Source organism: Dendronephthya gigantea, unplaced genomic scaffold, assembly GCF_004324835.1.
Source record: "Dendronephthya gigantea isolate DGI-Jeju-01 unplaced genomic scaffold, DenGig_1.0 000301F, whole genome shotgun sequence".
Taxonomy (NCBI): domain Eukaryota; kingdom Metazoa; phylum Cnidaria; class Anthozoa; order Malacalcyonacea; family Nephtheidae; genus Dendronephthya; species Dendronephthya gigantea.
The window spans coordinates 73,851-86,740 of NW_021163311.1; the positions used below are offsets into that span (position 1 = coordinate 73,851).

Consider the following 12,890-nt stretch of genomic DNA (forward strand, 5'->3'; position numbering starts at 1 on the left):
AAATCTTGTGGAAATAAATATTATATTGGTAGGCTGGTATATAGCTACATTCTCAAGAGCTTGCCGAAGTGTTAAATACAATTTAAACATAAGAAATTGGTATTTCAATTATTCTTTTAGCGCTAGCATTGTATGCGGAAACTGTCGATTGCAATCTTCATTATTAAAATTGCTGTGTATAGCTGATAATACCGACAAAAAAACCAGCTGTGATATTGCGGCTTAAGATATGCACGGTCACGATGAGACAAAGTACTGATTGCTGCTAAATAGATCGCTATAGGGTATACATATTAAATTACATGCAAATATATGACTAAGAGCTTCTTTCAAGGCCCCGTGACGCAGAGCTGATAAGATCGACGTATATTCGAGAATATACCATAAGCATTTCTTAAAGTTGAACGCGCATCAAAACATGGCTGTGTCTAGACGTGAACTTTGCTTGAAATTACTAATTTTACTATCAATTCTTCAGACAACAATTGTATCAGCAGAAGACTTGCAACTTATCGACGACACTGAGACAGAAAAACATCGCGAAATGGAGGCTTCTTCAACTTGTGATGAATTCCCGATTGACTATGACCCCGTCACAAATACGTTCTCGAAAAATCGAAAGTATACCGGAGGTTGCAAGAATTTCGTAGCGACATATACTGAAGACTATGAGAAGTCAAGACAGGAGATTCATAAAAAAACAACGACGATTACAATTGGGATCTAACAATGCATGAAGATACAAAAAAGTCATTGCAAGAACGGAGTTCAAGTCAAATAGAGCATAACGTGTACAAGTTATACAGGACTACAAATGACATCAACTAATTCAGAATGGAGATCTCACGTTGTAAAGAAATGTTTTTTGAAATCATAAGTGACAGTGGGAGGCTATGAACACATTAGCTACATACAAAAATCCTGAACGAAACTATGATATATAAATAGATCAAGATGACAACAATCATTATGGTAACGCAAGCAAGTTGATTGATAAGTTGTTTGACGTTCGTTAAATTCTCGTGGTTTTTCCACAGACAATAAAATAGTGAAGGTCTCGAATATACCAGACACTTAGTTTTCTTATTTTCGACGACCTGTGCAGAAGTTATGATGAGTATATACCTCATTTAAATATCAAAATATACGCAACGATTTTTTAAAACCGCACAATATATAAGTTATCAGTATATATACTGATAACAGTCCTTATAATCATATCAGAGAAAGTGATTTATAGATCTCTTTATAATAAACGACTTTCCATTTCTGGTAGTTGTTATTTCAATTGCTCTTCACTGAACAGTGCGTTAGAACAGCAACGCAAGTTTTCTTCCTGAGTCAGTCATTTGGGTTATTCTTCGACTGTCTGATTCAAGGACAAAGTGATTCCTGCGTCCCAACAGGTAAAACACGGAGGTTTCCACGGTACGATATATGTACTTCGTCCCATCTTCGCATTCGTGTCAAATATTGGCCAACGTATCTCAGAAAGAGATGAATTTTCCGTAGATCCTATTTCGCCACTCGAAAAACGGTAAAACCACAAATAATAGCAGACACCGAAGGTCAAAATGGCAACCTTCATCACCACCGACATCTTGATAACAATTTAAAAAAAATATTTCGAGCAAGGAAGTTATAGAGTCTGAAAATGCGCAAATGTAGCACATTCCTATAAGTTTTAGCGTATTCTGGTTTTTTCCAGATTATTCGACATGACATTGAGAAGAAAGAAACTGACGTATATTTGAATAACTTTCTTGTTTTGAAGACGCGGGAAAATTTCCTGTTTACGTTTTTGCATACAGTGGTAAAAACTCGTTATTTTCTGAAGGAAATATTTTGAATAGCATGAGATTACAATGACGACTGTCTAACTGAAAGATATGATATATATATATATATATAGATGCTACATTTAATAAACTTTTTTAAGATTTTCAAATAGCCTGCCATGAAATATTTCATATTTCATCAACATTTGTGATTATAGTAAATATTTAGTGGTGCCACATTACGTCAAATTCAATGCACAAACGATGTCTCCTGTCTAAAGATGAAATATTTCTACGTCTATTTATAAATCTTTCAAAATAAGCAGGTGTCGTAATGTGGTGAAATAGAGCACAAATTATTTCATGTAATTGATTTTATTTCGTTAAATATATGAAGCAAAACACCGCAGAAATTGGTATTTATGAAGTCTAAACTCGGAAATCCAATCGCTGGTTCACAATTGTGCATTTCTGTATCGCTATCAAAGAGAAAACTATTGAATAATTTTAAAAAGTTGAATTTTTTTCTGAATAAACATTCTGCAATCTTTTGACAGCTCATCATACACATCTGACAGCTGTGAAATGGCCATTTTGAGGCTTAAAGTATACACAAGGTTATTAATTCAGACGATTCGTTTTTGCCGTGTGCAAGCTTCAAATCTTTTGTGAAAGAAATATTTTGTTGAGTCTTTATAAATCTTTTTTTTCTCATCAAGTTTGAAGTCTAAGTATTAAGAATTGCGGCTAATTTCCAGTTTTAGTTTTTGAAACTTCGTTTCGCTTGAGGACTTGGAAACGTGAAAATTCATTTGTTTGTTTCTATGAATGTTCTCAACCGGTTTTCAAAATACAGCGCGCGGTCCAAAGGCGAGAACAGTCCACATAATATACTTTATTGCTTTAAGATTGATTCATAAACAAATATCAAAGTTCTCTTCACTGAAGGTGTAAAAAGCTGACATTTGAATTAAGTTATACAAAACTATTCCATTTTAAGTCGATTATAAACATAATATACGTCAGAAGTATTTCAAAAGATTACATAGAAAACTATTCTTGTAAATGTTATCTTTACTGCTTCTATACGTAAGACTGGCCACTAAACTCACTAAAAGTTTCACTTAAGTAACTCATATTGCCAAGGGCGTAGGAAGCATCCAGAGGTTGGGGGGGCACCAGCTTCTAGGGGCACTTTTGGTTAATAAAAATGGCGGTTAAAATGGTTAATAAAGATATACAGGGACGGTTTGATTCGTATTTCTTGGGCTTTGTACTGCTAGGGGGGTCCGGGGGCATGCTCCCCCGAGAAAATTTTGAGATATAGGCCTCTGAAATGGCCACAAACCCCTCTTAATTTAAGGATTTTTGGGATATAGTAGATACTTTTTAGTTTATTTTCGCTTCTCAAAAAGGCATTTTTTTGAAAAAAGGGCACTTTTGGTCCCTTGAAAAATCTTGGGGGGGCACGTGCCCCCAGTGCCCCCCCCCCTTCCTACGCCACTGCATATTGCATTAAGTCGACTTTTAAAGTCGAAAAGAACACAAAACCTAACTAAATTATACGAACAAACTTATACTAAAACTCGCAGGTCACTTTTATCCAGATTTTCGTTTCGTTCTAAACGTCCACAACACGCATTTATTCTTTCCTAAGACCTTATACCTTAGTTTCACGTTCAAATCGGTCAAATGTAGTCAAAAGCCTTGGAATCACCTCTTCCCAATTGTTGCCCAACTGTAGTCGGGTGCACAGGCACGGTACCGAGCGGTCAGCGGTCTTTAGCCACGTCATCGCCTTGGCAACCTTCGCGTGCAACTCGGTATCAGACCCCACGGGGCACTCCGGCGTTTTGAACGGCGGGATAAGTTGAATTTGAAAAGCAAAGCATTTCTTTTGACGTAAATATGCCAAAACCAAAAGGGTCGCTACCATTTTGCAAAGGGTTTTGAACGTTCGAACACCTTTTCAGACAATAAAATACAAAGCTTTTAATGGATTTTAATGAAAATGGAGCATTTTAATTGGTTCTTTAGCGGTCGGTAACCCCCGATATTGACCGCTAAGTTTTGGCGGGAAAAAAATGAAATTTAGAGTTTTGAGTGATTTTCTTCAAAAACTCTGTTTGGGAGAATGGTTTAGAAAGTTTAAAATGTCTTAAAGGGAAGAGGAATTAATTGGTTTTTATTATCCAGAAAAAGATGATGTTTTGGGCATCGTAAACATTTGAATAGCTAAAAAAATTCACGAGATTGGGCTGGTTCTCGGCTTTTAGCTAGCGATCCAGAACTTGCAAACAGAAGGATTATTTGGGTTGGATCAAGGCGAAGATATGCACTTTACTTATTAGCAAACTTACCAAGCGATTTCGAACCACAATCAACCAACATTTTCTCAATTTCCGAAGCATTTACCGGAAGGTAATTATCTAGACGAGAATCTGTTAAATTCCAAGAACCATTCTAGGAGAAGTTCCGGAAAGATGTAAGTATACATCCAGTATGTATATATATCAGTCTAGAGTTAGTTTAGTTTAGGTTTCCTCCTGTAGTAACACTGGATCAATAAGAGATGATCCTTACTGGACCTCTAGGAAGAACAGTTTAGTCATATATTACCTCATCTTGTAGCAGAAATACTAGGACTGGTGGTTTCATATTTTTTCGTGCCGACAGCATTTCTGGAATGTTGATCGAATGTGTGATCCTCCCTGCTCTTTTGCGTAATCTCTCCTTCTCTATTTGCAAAAGTAATAATCATTTCAACTTATATTTTGCTAAACAAGAACAGAAGTTAAACGCTAGCCTTCTAAATAGTTTACTTTTGGGCAATTTTTACATCAGGGGCAGTTGTTCAAAGCTAGGTGGGCGCTAACCATGGGTTAAAATGTTAATCCAGTGTTTTATAATCCAGTGTTGATGTGCTTCTGAGCCGCTGTTCGCTTCAAAACCTTTACAAAATATGACTTCTATCGGTCAAAAAAATATTTTTAAAAAAAAGATATTCAACTTTGTAAACGACCAATAAAAATTTAATGTAAAGATTTGCTTTAACCCAGGGTCAGAGCAGTTTCGAATAATTTCGGGGTTTCGCAGAATTGTAAAAACAGGTTGGGAAACGAACTTTTAATCGGCTCAACGTTGTAGCAATTTGATAAAATGGCATTACAATGTTGACAGATTTAATAAAGAGGATATTTTCTATGCCACGTATAATATTTGTTTAATTTCTTTTAAAATTGAGAACGTTTTGCAAACCTCAAAAACATCTAAAAAGAATGTTTACTATTTCATCTAAAAACAACATTAAAATGAAAAGATTTCTCGGGATACGCCGAGAAGAAAATGACACTTGAATCGAAGCTACTTTTGTATTCATCTCAGTTATAATGGTGTTGACACTTATAACATTGTTGATAGCCGCATTATATTTTGAAATAACTCTTGTCGTTTTGTGTTTTGCAATCACCAAATACGAGCGATATAGAAAGGTTTGACCAAGGTTAACCGCAGTTTTTGTAAGATTATTTCATTTATTTCTGGACAGTACTGTAATTATAGCAACTTGAGAATACTGATGGGTGACTGTTACATGAAGTCTACATGAGTGACTGGCGCTAAATAACGCAGGCATAGGTTAGCGGGCACGACAGAGAACAGAGAAACTCGAGCAAGATAACTTTCGATCAGTTGACATTATTTTTTCTGTTCATATTTTTGTACAAAAGTTTTTCTGTATAAATAAAAATTGTTCATCGAACACACCAATGAGAACATTCATTGTGACGATTAGTAGATGAGTTTCGAATAATATTTTTTTCTAACAAGTGAAGAGGTATATTATACCTTTTGGTTTTGAAGCGCTATAGCATCGCCTAAAGGAACCCCTTGCCATAGGCGGTGGAGAGGGTTCCCGTGACTCGATGGATCTGGGGAGCAAGGGTGGAGCGGCGGGGGATGGCGTTTCTTGTTCTTCTTGTGGTTGTTCTTTATCCGTCTGAACTTGCTGACTGCTAAGAGACAACGCTACAACGTTCTCCGAAACCCCATCTTCTTTTTTCCTCCGTTTAGGAGAATCTGCTGATTTCAATGATAAAATAGAACTAAAGCGCGCCTCACACGAGAGCTGGTAGCTGAGGTAAAGACCTCGCAAGGCTGGTAATTTGCTCAACAAGTTAGAGGCTGTTTACATGAGCCCGGTTACCCGAGATTCAAGGCAGCGTGAGAGGACTTTGATATATTGTAACAAGTCTTTATGACACGAAACAAGCACATGCAATTGTTGTGGTGATTATACGACTGCCAGGATCATGTTATCTGCTCATTTCAATACCTCAAAATCATCTCATGCTTCGTCGAACTCGGGTAACCGGGCTCATGAAAACAGCCCCTTACTCTCGTGTGCGGATAGTTTCCGTGCGGAATTCGCCTCGAGAGGCAAGTTTCAAGAGTTTTTCTCTGGAAATAAAAAGCGTTCTTCGTATACAGCGAAGAGAACAGTCATTGAGACGATTAGTAGATGAGTTTCGAATAAGAATTTCTTTTAACAAGCGGAGAAGTATATACCTTTTGTTTTAACAGCCCCGAGGCTTTGCCTAGGGGAGCTGACGCTAAACGGTGACTTGGAGAGCAAGGGTGGAGCGGCCCCGGCAGGCATTTCTTGTTCTTTTTGTGGTTGCTGTCTATGCGTCTGAACTTGCTGAATACCAAACGAAAATCCTCCAAAGGTATCCTTCACCGAGACCTCATCTTCTTTTTTCTTCTGTTCAGGAGAGTCTGTTGATTTCAATGATAAAATAGAACTAAAGCGCTAAAGAATTCATATTAGGCACGGGAAATTCATCTTAGACAGGAAAGTTGATTGTAAAAACGCGTCTTAATATGACTTGGAATGGATATAAGATTTACACGTGTGATGGGTCGGGTAATGCTAAAAAGAGTATCGTGATTATTACGATAATAATTTTGTTTATTTTCTCAGTTAAGCGCGCCTCACACGAGAGCTGCTAGCTGAGGTAAAGACCTCGCGAGGCTGTTAGCTCAGCAAGTTACTCTCGTGTGCGGATAGTTTTTCGTCAGGAATTCGTCTACATAGTTCGTCTACATAGTTCGTCGTGTGTTTTTACTCAGACGAAAGATCTGTCAGATGGATCATTTGTCCAGACGGATAATCCGTCTTTAGTATCATTTGGGCCAACATTTAATCGACTGTTATAGCACTGTCAAGTTGCGGTTCGGTTGCGGTCCACCGATAGGGAAAAAATACGACCGCGGTTGCCATTCGCTTCTGAACGGAATGCTATGGACTGCTGAGAACAACAACACAATAACATCAAATCCTAAGAAATGTCTGTCAGACCGAGTTAGGCTGAGGTTTAACGTCCGTCTCACCGCGGTTCGACCTCGGTTCAACTGCGATCAGACCGAGGTTTCACCAAGGTTCTGGACAGTACTATAATTATAGCAACTTGAGAATACTGATGAGTGACTGTTACATGAAGTTTACATAAGTGACTAACAATAACGCAGGCACAGGTCAGCGGGCTCGACGGAGCAGATGGAAACTCGAGCGAGATAACTTCGGATCAGTTGTCAAATAATTTTTTGTGTTCATATTTTTGTACAAGAGTTTTTCTCTAGAAATAAAAAGAGTTCTTCGTACACAACAATGAGAATATTCATTGTGACGATTAGTACATGAGTTTCGAATAATATTTTTTCTAACAAGTGGAGAGGTATATACCTTTTGGTTCTGAAGCGCTATAGCATCGCGTAAAGGAACTGCTTGCCACAGGCGGTGGAGGGGGATTCCGTGACCTGATGGATCTGCGGAGCAAGGGTGGAGCGGCGGGGGGTGGCGTTTCTTGTTCTTCTTGTGTTTGTTGTTTATCCGTCTGAACTTGCTGACTACCAAGAGACAACGCTACAACGTTCTCCGAAACCTCATCTTCTCTTTTCCTCCGTTCAGGAAAATCTGTTGATTTCAATGATAAAATAGAACTAAAGCGCGCCTCACACGAGAGCTGGTAGCTGAGGTAAAGACCTCGCGAGGCTGTTAGCTCAGCAAGTTACTCTCGTGTGCGGATAGTTTTTCGTGAGGAATTCGCCTCGAGAGGCAAGTTTCTATCGTGTGCGGATAGTTTTCAGGCCGCTGAGTTAACTGCCTCGCGAGGTCGTTAGCTCAGCTGATAGCTCTCTTGTGCGGCTTGCTTAAGGCTATGTGGTGCATGCGAGCGTCATTTTCGAGCGTTTTTTTAACAGTATTTACCCAGTGAGCCTACATCGCCAAAGCGGTTTTCAGTATTCTTACCAGGTAAGGAAGGCTTGAAGTAGCTAGGTCTTCGTAGATTCTTTGGAACCTCATCTCGTATTAAGTGAGGTTTTGCTTCTCCATCAAAACCACGCCTGGAATCAGATTCCATTTCTATAAAATATGACAAAACGATGATGTGCATTGAATGCCCTAAATTCATAACTGCATATTTCAGATTTCCATGCACGTCTTTCCATGAACATCGACGCTACATTAAGAAGCAGAATAGGCTACTTTGAGAATATCACTCTAACATCAGACCCAACAACTTGTATACATTAAATTGATACGATGTATAATATAGGAACAGATTTTTCACCTGAATTCATATTTAGACATTTGGGACAAAAGGCTACCATTGTTAGGAGCTGTTTATATTGGAGCCAGGCTGGCCCGGCCGTGAAAACTATTCAAGTCTCTTAAAAGTTTAGAAAAACATCGGAAAGGGCGGTCGTGTGTTTCTCGAAAGATCTGTCATTATCTGCGGTTTCTTGTTGTTGGGGTTGTTTTAGTTTATGTGCTTTTGAACCACTGTTCGTTTCAACACTTTACAAAATAAGACTTCTTTCGGTCCAGAAAATATTTGTAATAAAGATATTCAACTTTGTAAACAGGCAATAAAAAAATTTAGTGCAAAGATTTGCTTTAACCCCGTTAGGGTTGGCCAAGCCGGGTTTTGAACGACCTGGCTCAGAGGATCGAACGTTGTAATGAGCAAGAGTTTTTCTCTAGAAATAACAAGTACGATCGTACTATAGTGGACCAGGAACTGCGTAACCGAGTTTAATTTCTGAACTGCATTGTATTTACAACAATGGAGAGGACAATGTATTTCTAATCGTTTGCGTTTACTTATATATAGGCTGAATATTAATGATATGTATACATTATTTGCTGCACATATAGGCACGAATTGCTTGTAACTTGCTCCAAAGGTCAAAAGTAAAAATTCGAACTCCGTCAATCGATGCGGAATATTGCTTATAGAATAATTGTGCCAAGTTTCATTCCGATCAAACAAGTAATGATAGAGCCTTAGGGTTTTTTTAAAGAGCGTAGCCCCCTAACAACAACAACAACAACAGAAGATTAGCAGCGGTTAGGGACCACTTCCTGGTCCAAAAAGCGTTCCTCGTATACAGCGAAGAGAACATTCATTGTGACGATTAGTAAACGAATTTCGAATAAGAATTTTTTTATCAAGTGGAGAGGTACATACCTTCTGTTTTCAAAATCCCAAAGCTTCGTCTACGGTAGGCGATGCTAAACGGTGACTTGGAGAACAGGCGTGGAGCGGCGAGGGGTGGTGTTTCTTGTTCTTCTTGTGGCTGTTGTTTATCTGTCTGAACTTGCTGAATACCAAACGAAAATCCTCCAAAGGTATCGTTCTTGGACACCCCATCTTCTTCTTTCTTCTCTTCAGAAGAATCTGTTGATTTCAATGATAAAATAAAACTAAAGCGCTAAAGAATTCATATTAGGCACGGGAAATTCATCTTAGACAGGAAAGTTGATTGTAAAAACCCGTCTTAATATGACTTGGAATGGATATAAAATTTACACGTGTGATGGGTCGGGTAATGCTAAAAAGGGTATCGTGATTATTACGATAATAATTTTGTTTATTTTCTCAGTTAAGCGCGCCTCACACGAGAGCTGGTAGCTGAGGTAAAGACCTCGCGAGGCTGTTAGCTCAGCAAGTTACTCTCGTGTGCGGATAGTTTTTCGTCAGGAATTCGTCTACACAGTTCGTCTAGATAGTTTGTCGTGTGTTTATACTCAGACGAATGAATCATCTGTCAGATGGATCATTTGTCCAGACGGATAATCCGTCTCTAGTATCATTTGGGCCAACATTTAATCGACTGTCATAGCACTGTCCAGTTGCGGTTAGGTTGCGGTCGACCGATAAAAACCGCAGACGACCGCAAGGGAAAAAACACGATCGCGGTTGCCGTTCGCTTCCGAACGGAATGCTATGAACTGCTGAGAACAACAACACAATAAACATCCTAAGAAATGTCTGTCAGACCGAGTTAGGCTGCAGTTTAACGTCCATCTCACCACGGTTCGACCTCGGTCTCGGCCTCGGTTCGACCGCGATCAGACCGAGGTGTGACCAAGGTTCTGGACAGTACTATAATTATAGCAACTCGAGAATACTGATGAGTGACTGTTACATGAAGTTTACGTCAGTGACTAACAATAACGCAGGCACAGGTCAGCGGGCTCGACGGAGCACATGGAAACTCGAGCAAGATAACTTCGGATAGGTTGACATTATTTTACGTTTTCATATTTTTGTACAAGAGTTTTTCTCTTTAAATAAAAATCGTTCGTCGTACACAACAATGAGAATATTCTTTGTGACGATTAGTACATGAGTTTCAATAAAGAATTTTTTTCTAACAAGCGGAGAGGTACATACCTTTTGCTTCTGAAGCGTCATAGCATGGAATAATAGAGGAACTGGCGCTAAGGGGTGTATATATAGAGGGTGGAGAGGGTGGAGGGGAATGCCGTGACTCAACGCGCAGTGGTGAAGCGGTGGGGGATGCCATCTTGACACTTCTCTTCGACTTGAGAGAATGCAACGATTCCAATGCTACAAATGCAAACAAAAGATGCTGTAGAAATTGTTGATGCAATTCGCGCTTGTGGACGCCCCATCCCCCCCTCCTGCACTTCTCGTTTCTACACCCCCTCCCCCCTCCTGCACTTCTCGTTTCTACACCCCCTCCCCCCTCCTGCACTTCTCGTTTCTACACCCCCTCCCCCCTCCTGCACTTCTCGTTTCTACACCCCTCCCCCCCTCCTGCACTTCTCGTTTCTACACCCCCTCCCCCCCTCCTGCACTTCTCGTTTCTACACCCCCTCCCCCCTCCTGCACTTCTCGTTTCTACACCCCCTCCCCCCCTCCTGCACTTCTCGTTTCTACAAAATTGTTTCAGTAGATGAGTTTTTTCAATCGATTTGTAGATGAGTTTCGAATAATATTTTTTTCTAACAAGTGAAGAGGTATATACCTTTTGGTTCTGAAGCGCTATAGCATCGCAGAAAGGAACTGCTTGGCATAGGCGGTAGAGGGGGATCCCGTGACCTGATGCCGGACTTGGGCGGCAAGGGTGGAGCAGCCGGGGATGGTGTTTCTTGTTCTTCTTGTGGTTTTTGTTTAGCCGTCTGAGCTTGCTCAATACCAAACGAAAATCCTCCAAAGGTATCGTTCTTGGACACCACGTCTTCTTCTTTCTTCTGTTCAGCAGAATCTGTTGATTTCAATGATAAAATAGAACTAAAGCGCTAAGAATTCATATTAGGCACGGGAAATTCATCTTAGACAGGAAAGTTGATTGTAAAAACCCGTCTTAATATGACTTGGAATGGATATAAAATTTACACGTGTGATGGGTCGGGTAATGCTAAAAAGGGTATCGTGATTATTACGATAATAATTTTGTTTATTTTCTCAGTTAAGCGCGCCTCACACGAGAGCTGGTAGCTGAGGTAAAGACCTCGCGAGGCTGTTAGCTCAGCAAGTTACTCTCGTGTGCGGATAGTTTTTTCGTGAGGAATTCGCCTCGAGAGGCAAGTTTCTATCGTGTGCGGATAGTTTTCAGGCTGAGTTAACTGCCTCGCGAGGTCGTTAGCTCAGCTGATAGCTCTCTTGTGCGGCGGGCTTAAGGCTACATGCGGTGCACGCTAGCTATAGCGTCATTTTCGAGCGATTTCAATATTCTTACCAGGTAAGGAGGACCTGCCGTAGGCAGAACTTCGCGAACGCGGTATTAGAACCTCATCTCTTATTGAGTGAGATATTTCTCCACCACCAAAAGTCTGTCTCAAATCAGGTACGATTTCTATAAAATACAACAAAACGATGATGTGTATTAATAATGCTCTAAATTAAAAACTGAATATTTCAGGGGCCGGTTGTATCAAGCCCGTTTAGCTTAAACGGTGGATAAGTTTAAAATAGAAAGCAATTCTATCGTTTTATTCAAGAAGCAAACTAAATGTTTTTAACCTTAATACAAAGATACTGTTTACAACTACATATTCAGTGCATAATATTCAAGTTGACTCATTCAAGAGAGATGTAAGAGTGTTATTTAATTTTGACTTATCCACCGCTCAAACTCGTTTCGAACATGCACAACCGGACCTTGGTATATTTGATGGCCCCTTCACACATATTTTAGGGCTACACCCTCCCCCCCCGGTTTAAGTCAAACTTTTCAAGCTTCTTACCAAATGTCGGAGCGATCCTAGAGCTCGGAACAGGGGGTGGGAGCGATGCTACACCTTCTTCTTTCGCACCACGAGATGGAACACCTCGTCTCAAAGATTTTTTGGACTTTATCTTTCCGAGGAGAGAAGCAAGTTTTAATTTTGCTTGTGGATCATCTACCACTAGAAAGAAATATGGTGTAGAAATTCTTTGACAACAAAGCAAAAGTAGTTCATGGTTGACATGTATCGTATTTAGATCATACAGTTCCAGAATAACATCGGTGGTAAACCGCATAATATGGTAAACATACCATCATCAAAGCACATATCATCGCCTTCACTTTTATCATCATCATCATGTAAATCTGGGAAGAACAATTTGGAATTTCGAGAATCCACCTGACCTTATTTATGCCTCACTATATCACCTGAGTCACTATTGATAGTTTCCGAGAACTTTCTTTGCAAGTCCTGGGGCCGGTTGTATCAAGCCCGTTTAGCTTAAACGGTGGATAAGTTCAAAATAGAAAGCAAGTTTATCGTTTTACTCAACAAGCAAACTAAATGTT

At 39.7% G+C, this 12,890-nt stretch overlaps 1 protein-coding gene across 6 annotated transcripts in view; it reads right to left on the minus strand.

Annotated features, from left to right (window-relative positions):
• Positions 1–3,291: 3,291 nt before the first annotated feature.
• The window catches only part of LOC114541662 (protein mono-ADP-ribosyltransferase PARP4-like), a 58,133-nt gene continuing 48,534 nt past the window's right edge, over positions 3,292–12,890 (minus strand). For 4 of the 6 annotated variants that reach the window (XM_028561462.1, XM_028561464.1, XM_028561463.1 and 1 more), the window contains 12 exons: positions 12,633–12,686; positions 12,340–12,501; positions 11,832–11,948; positions 11,118–11,357; positions 10,520–10,696; positions 9,311–9,520; positions 8,089–8,202; positions 6,345–6,557; positions 5,625–5,858; positions 4,398–4,516; positions 4,139–4,241; positions 3,292–3,743 (listed from right to left, as the gene is read on the minus strand). In XM_028561462.1, the coding sequence (XP_028417263.1) occupies positions 3,439–3,743; positions 4,139–4,241; positions 4,398–4,516; positions 5,625–5,858; positions 6,345–6,557; positions 8,089–8,202; positions 9,311–9,520; positions 10,520–10,696; positions 11,118–11,357; positions 11,832–11,948; positions 12,340–12,501; positions 12,633–12,686 (2,048 nt within the window). In that variant the 3' untranslated portion in view covers positions 3,292–3,438. The remainder of the gene's footprint in view (positions 3,744–4,138; positions 4,242–4,397; positions 4,517–5,624; positions 5,859–6,344; positions 6,558–8,088; positions 8,203–9,310; positions 9,521–10,519; positions 10,697–11,117; positions 11,358–11,831; positions 11,949–12,339; positions 12,502–12,632; positions 12,687–12,890) is intronic. The other 2 variants (XM_028561460.1, XM_028561461.1) reach the window with 2 other exon arrangements.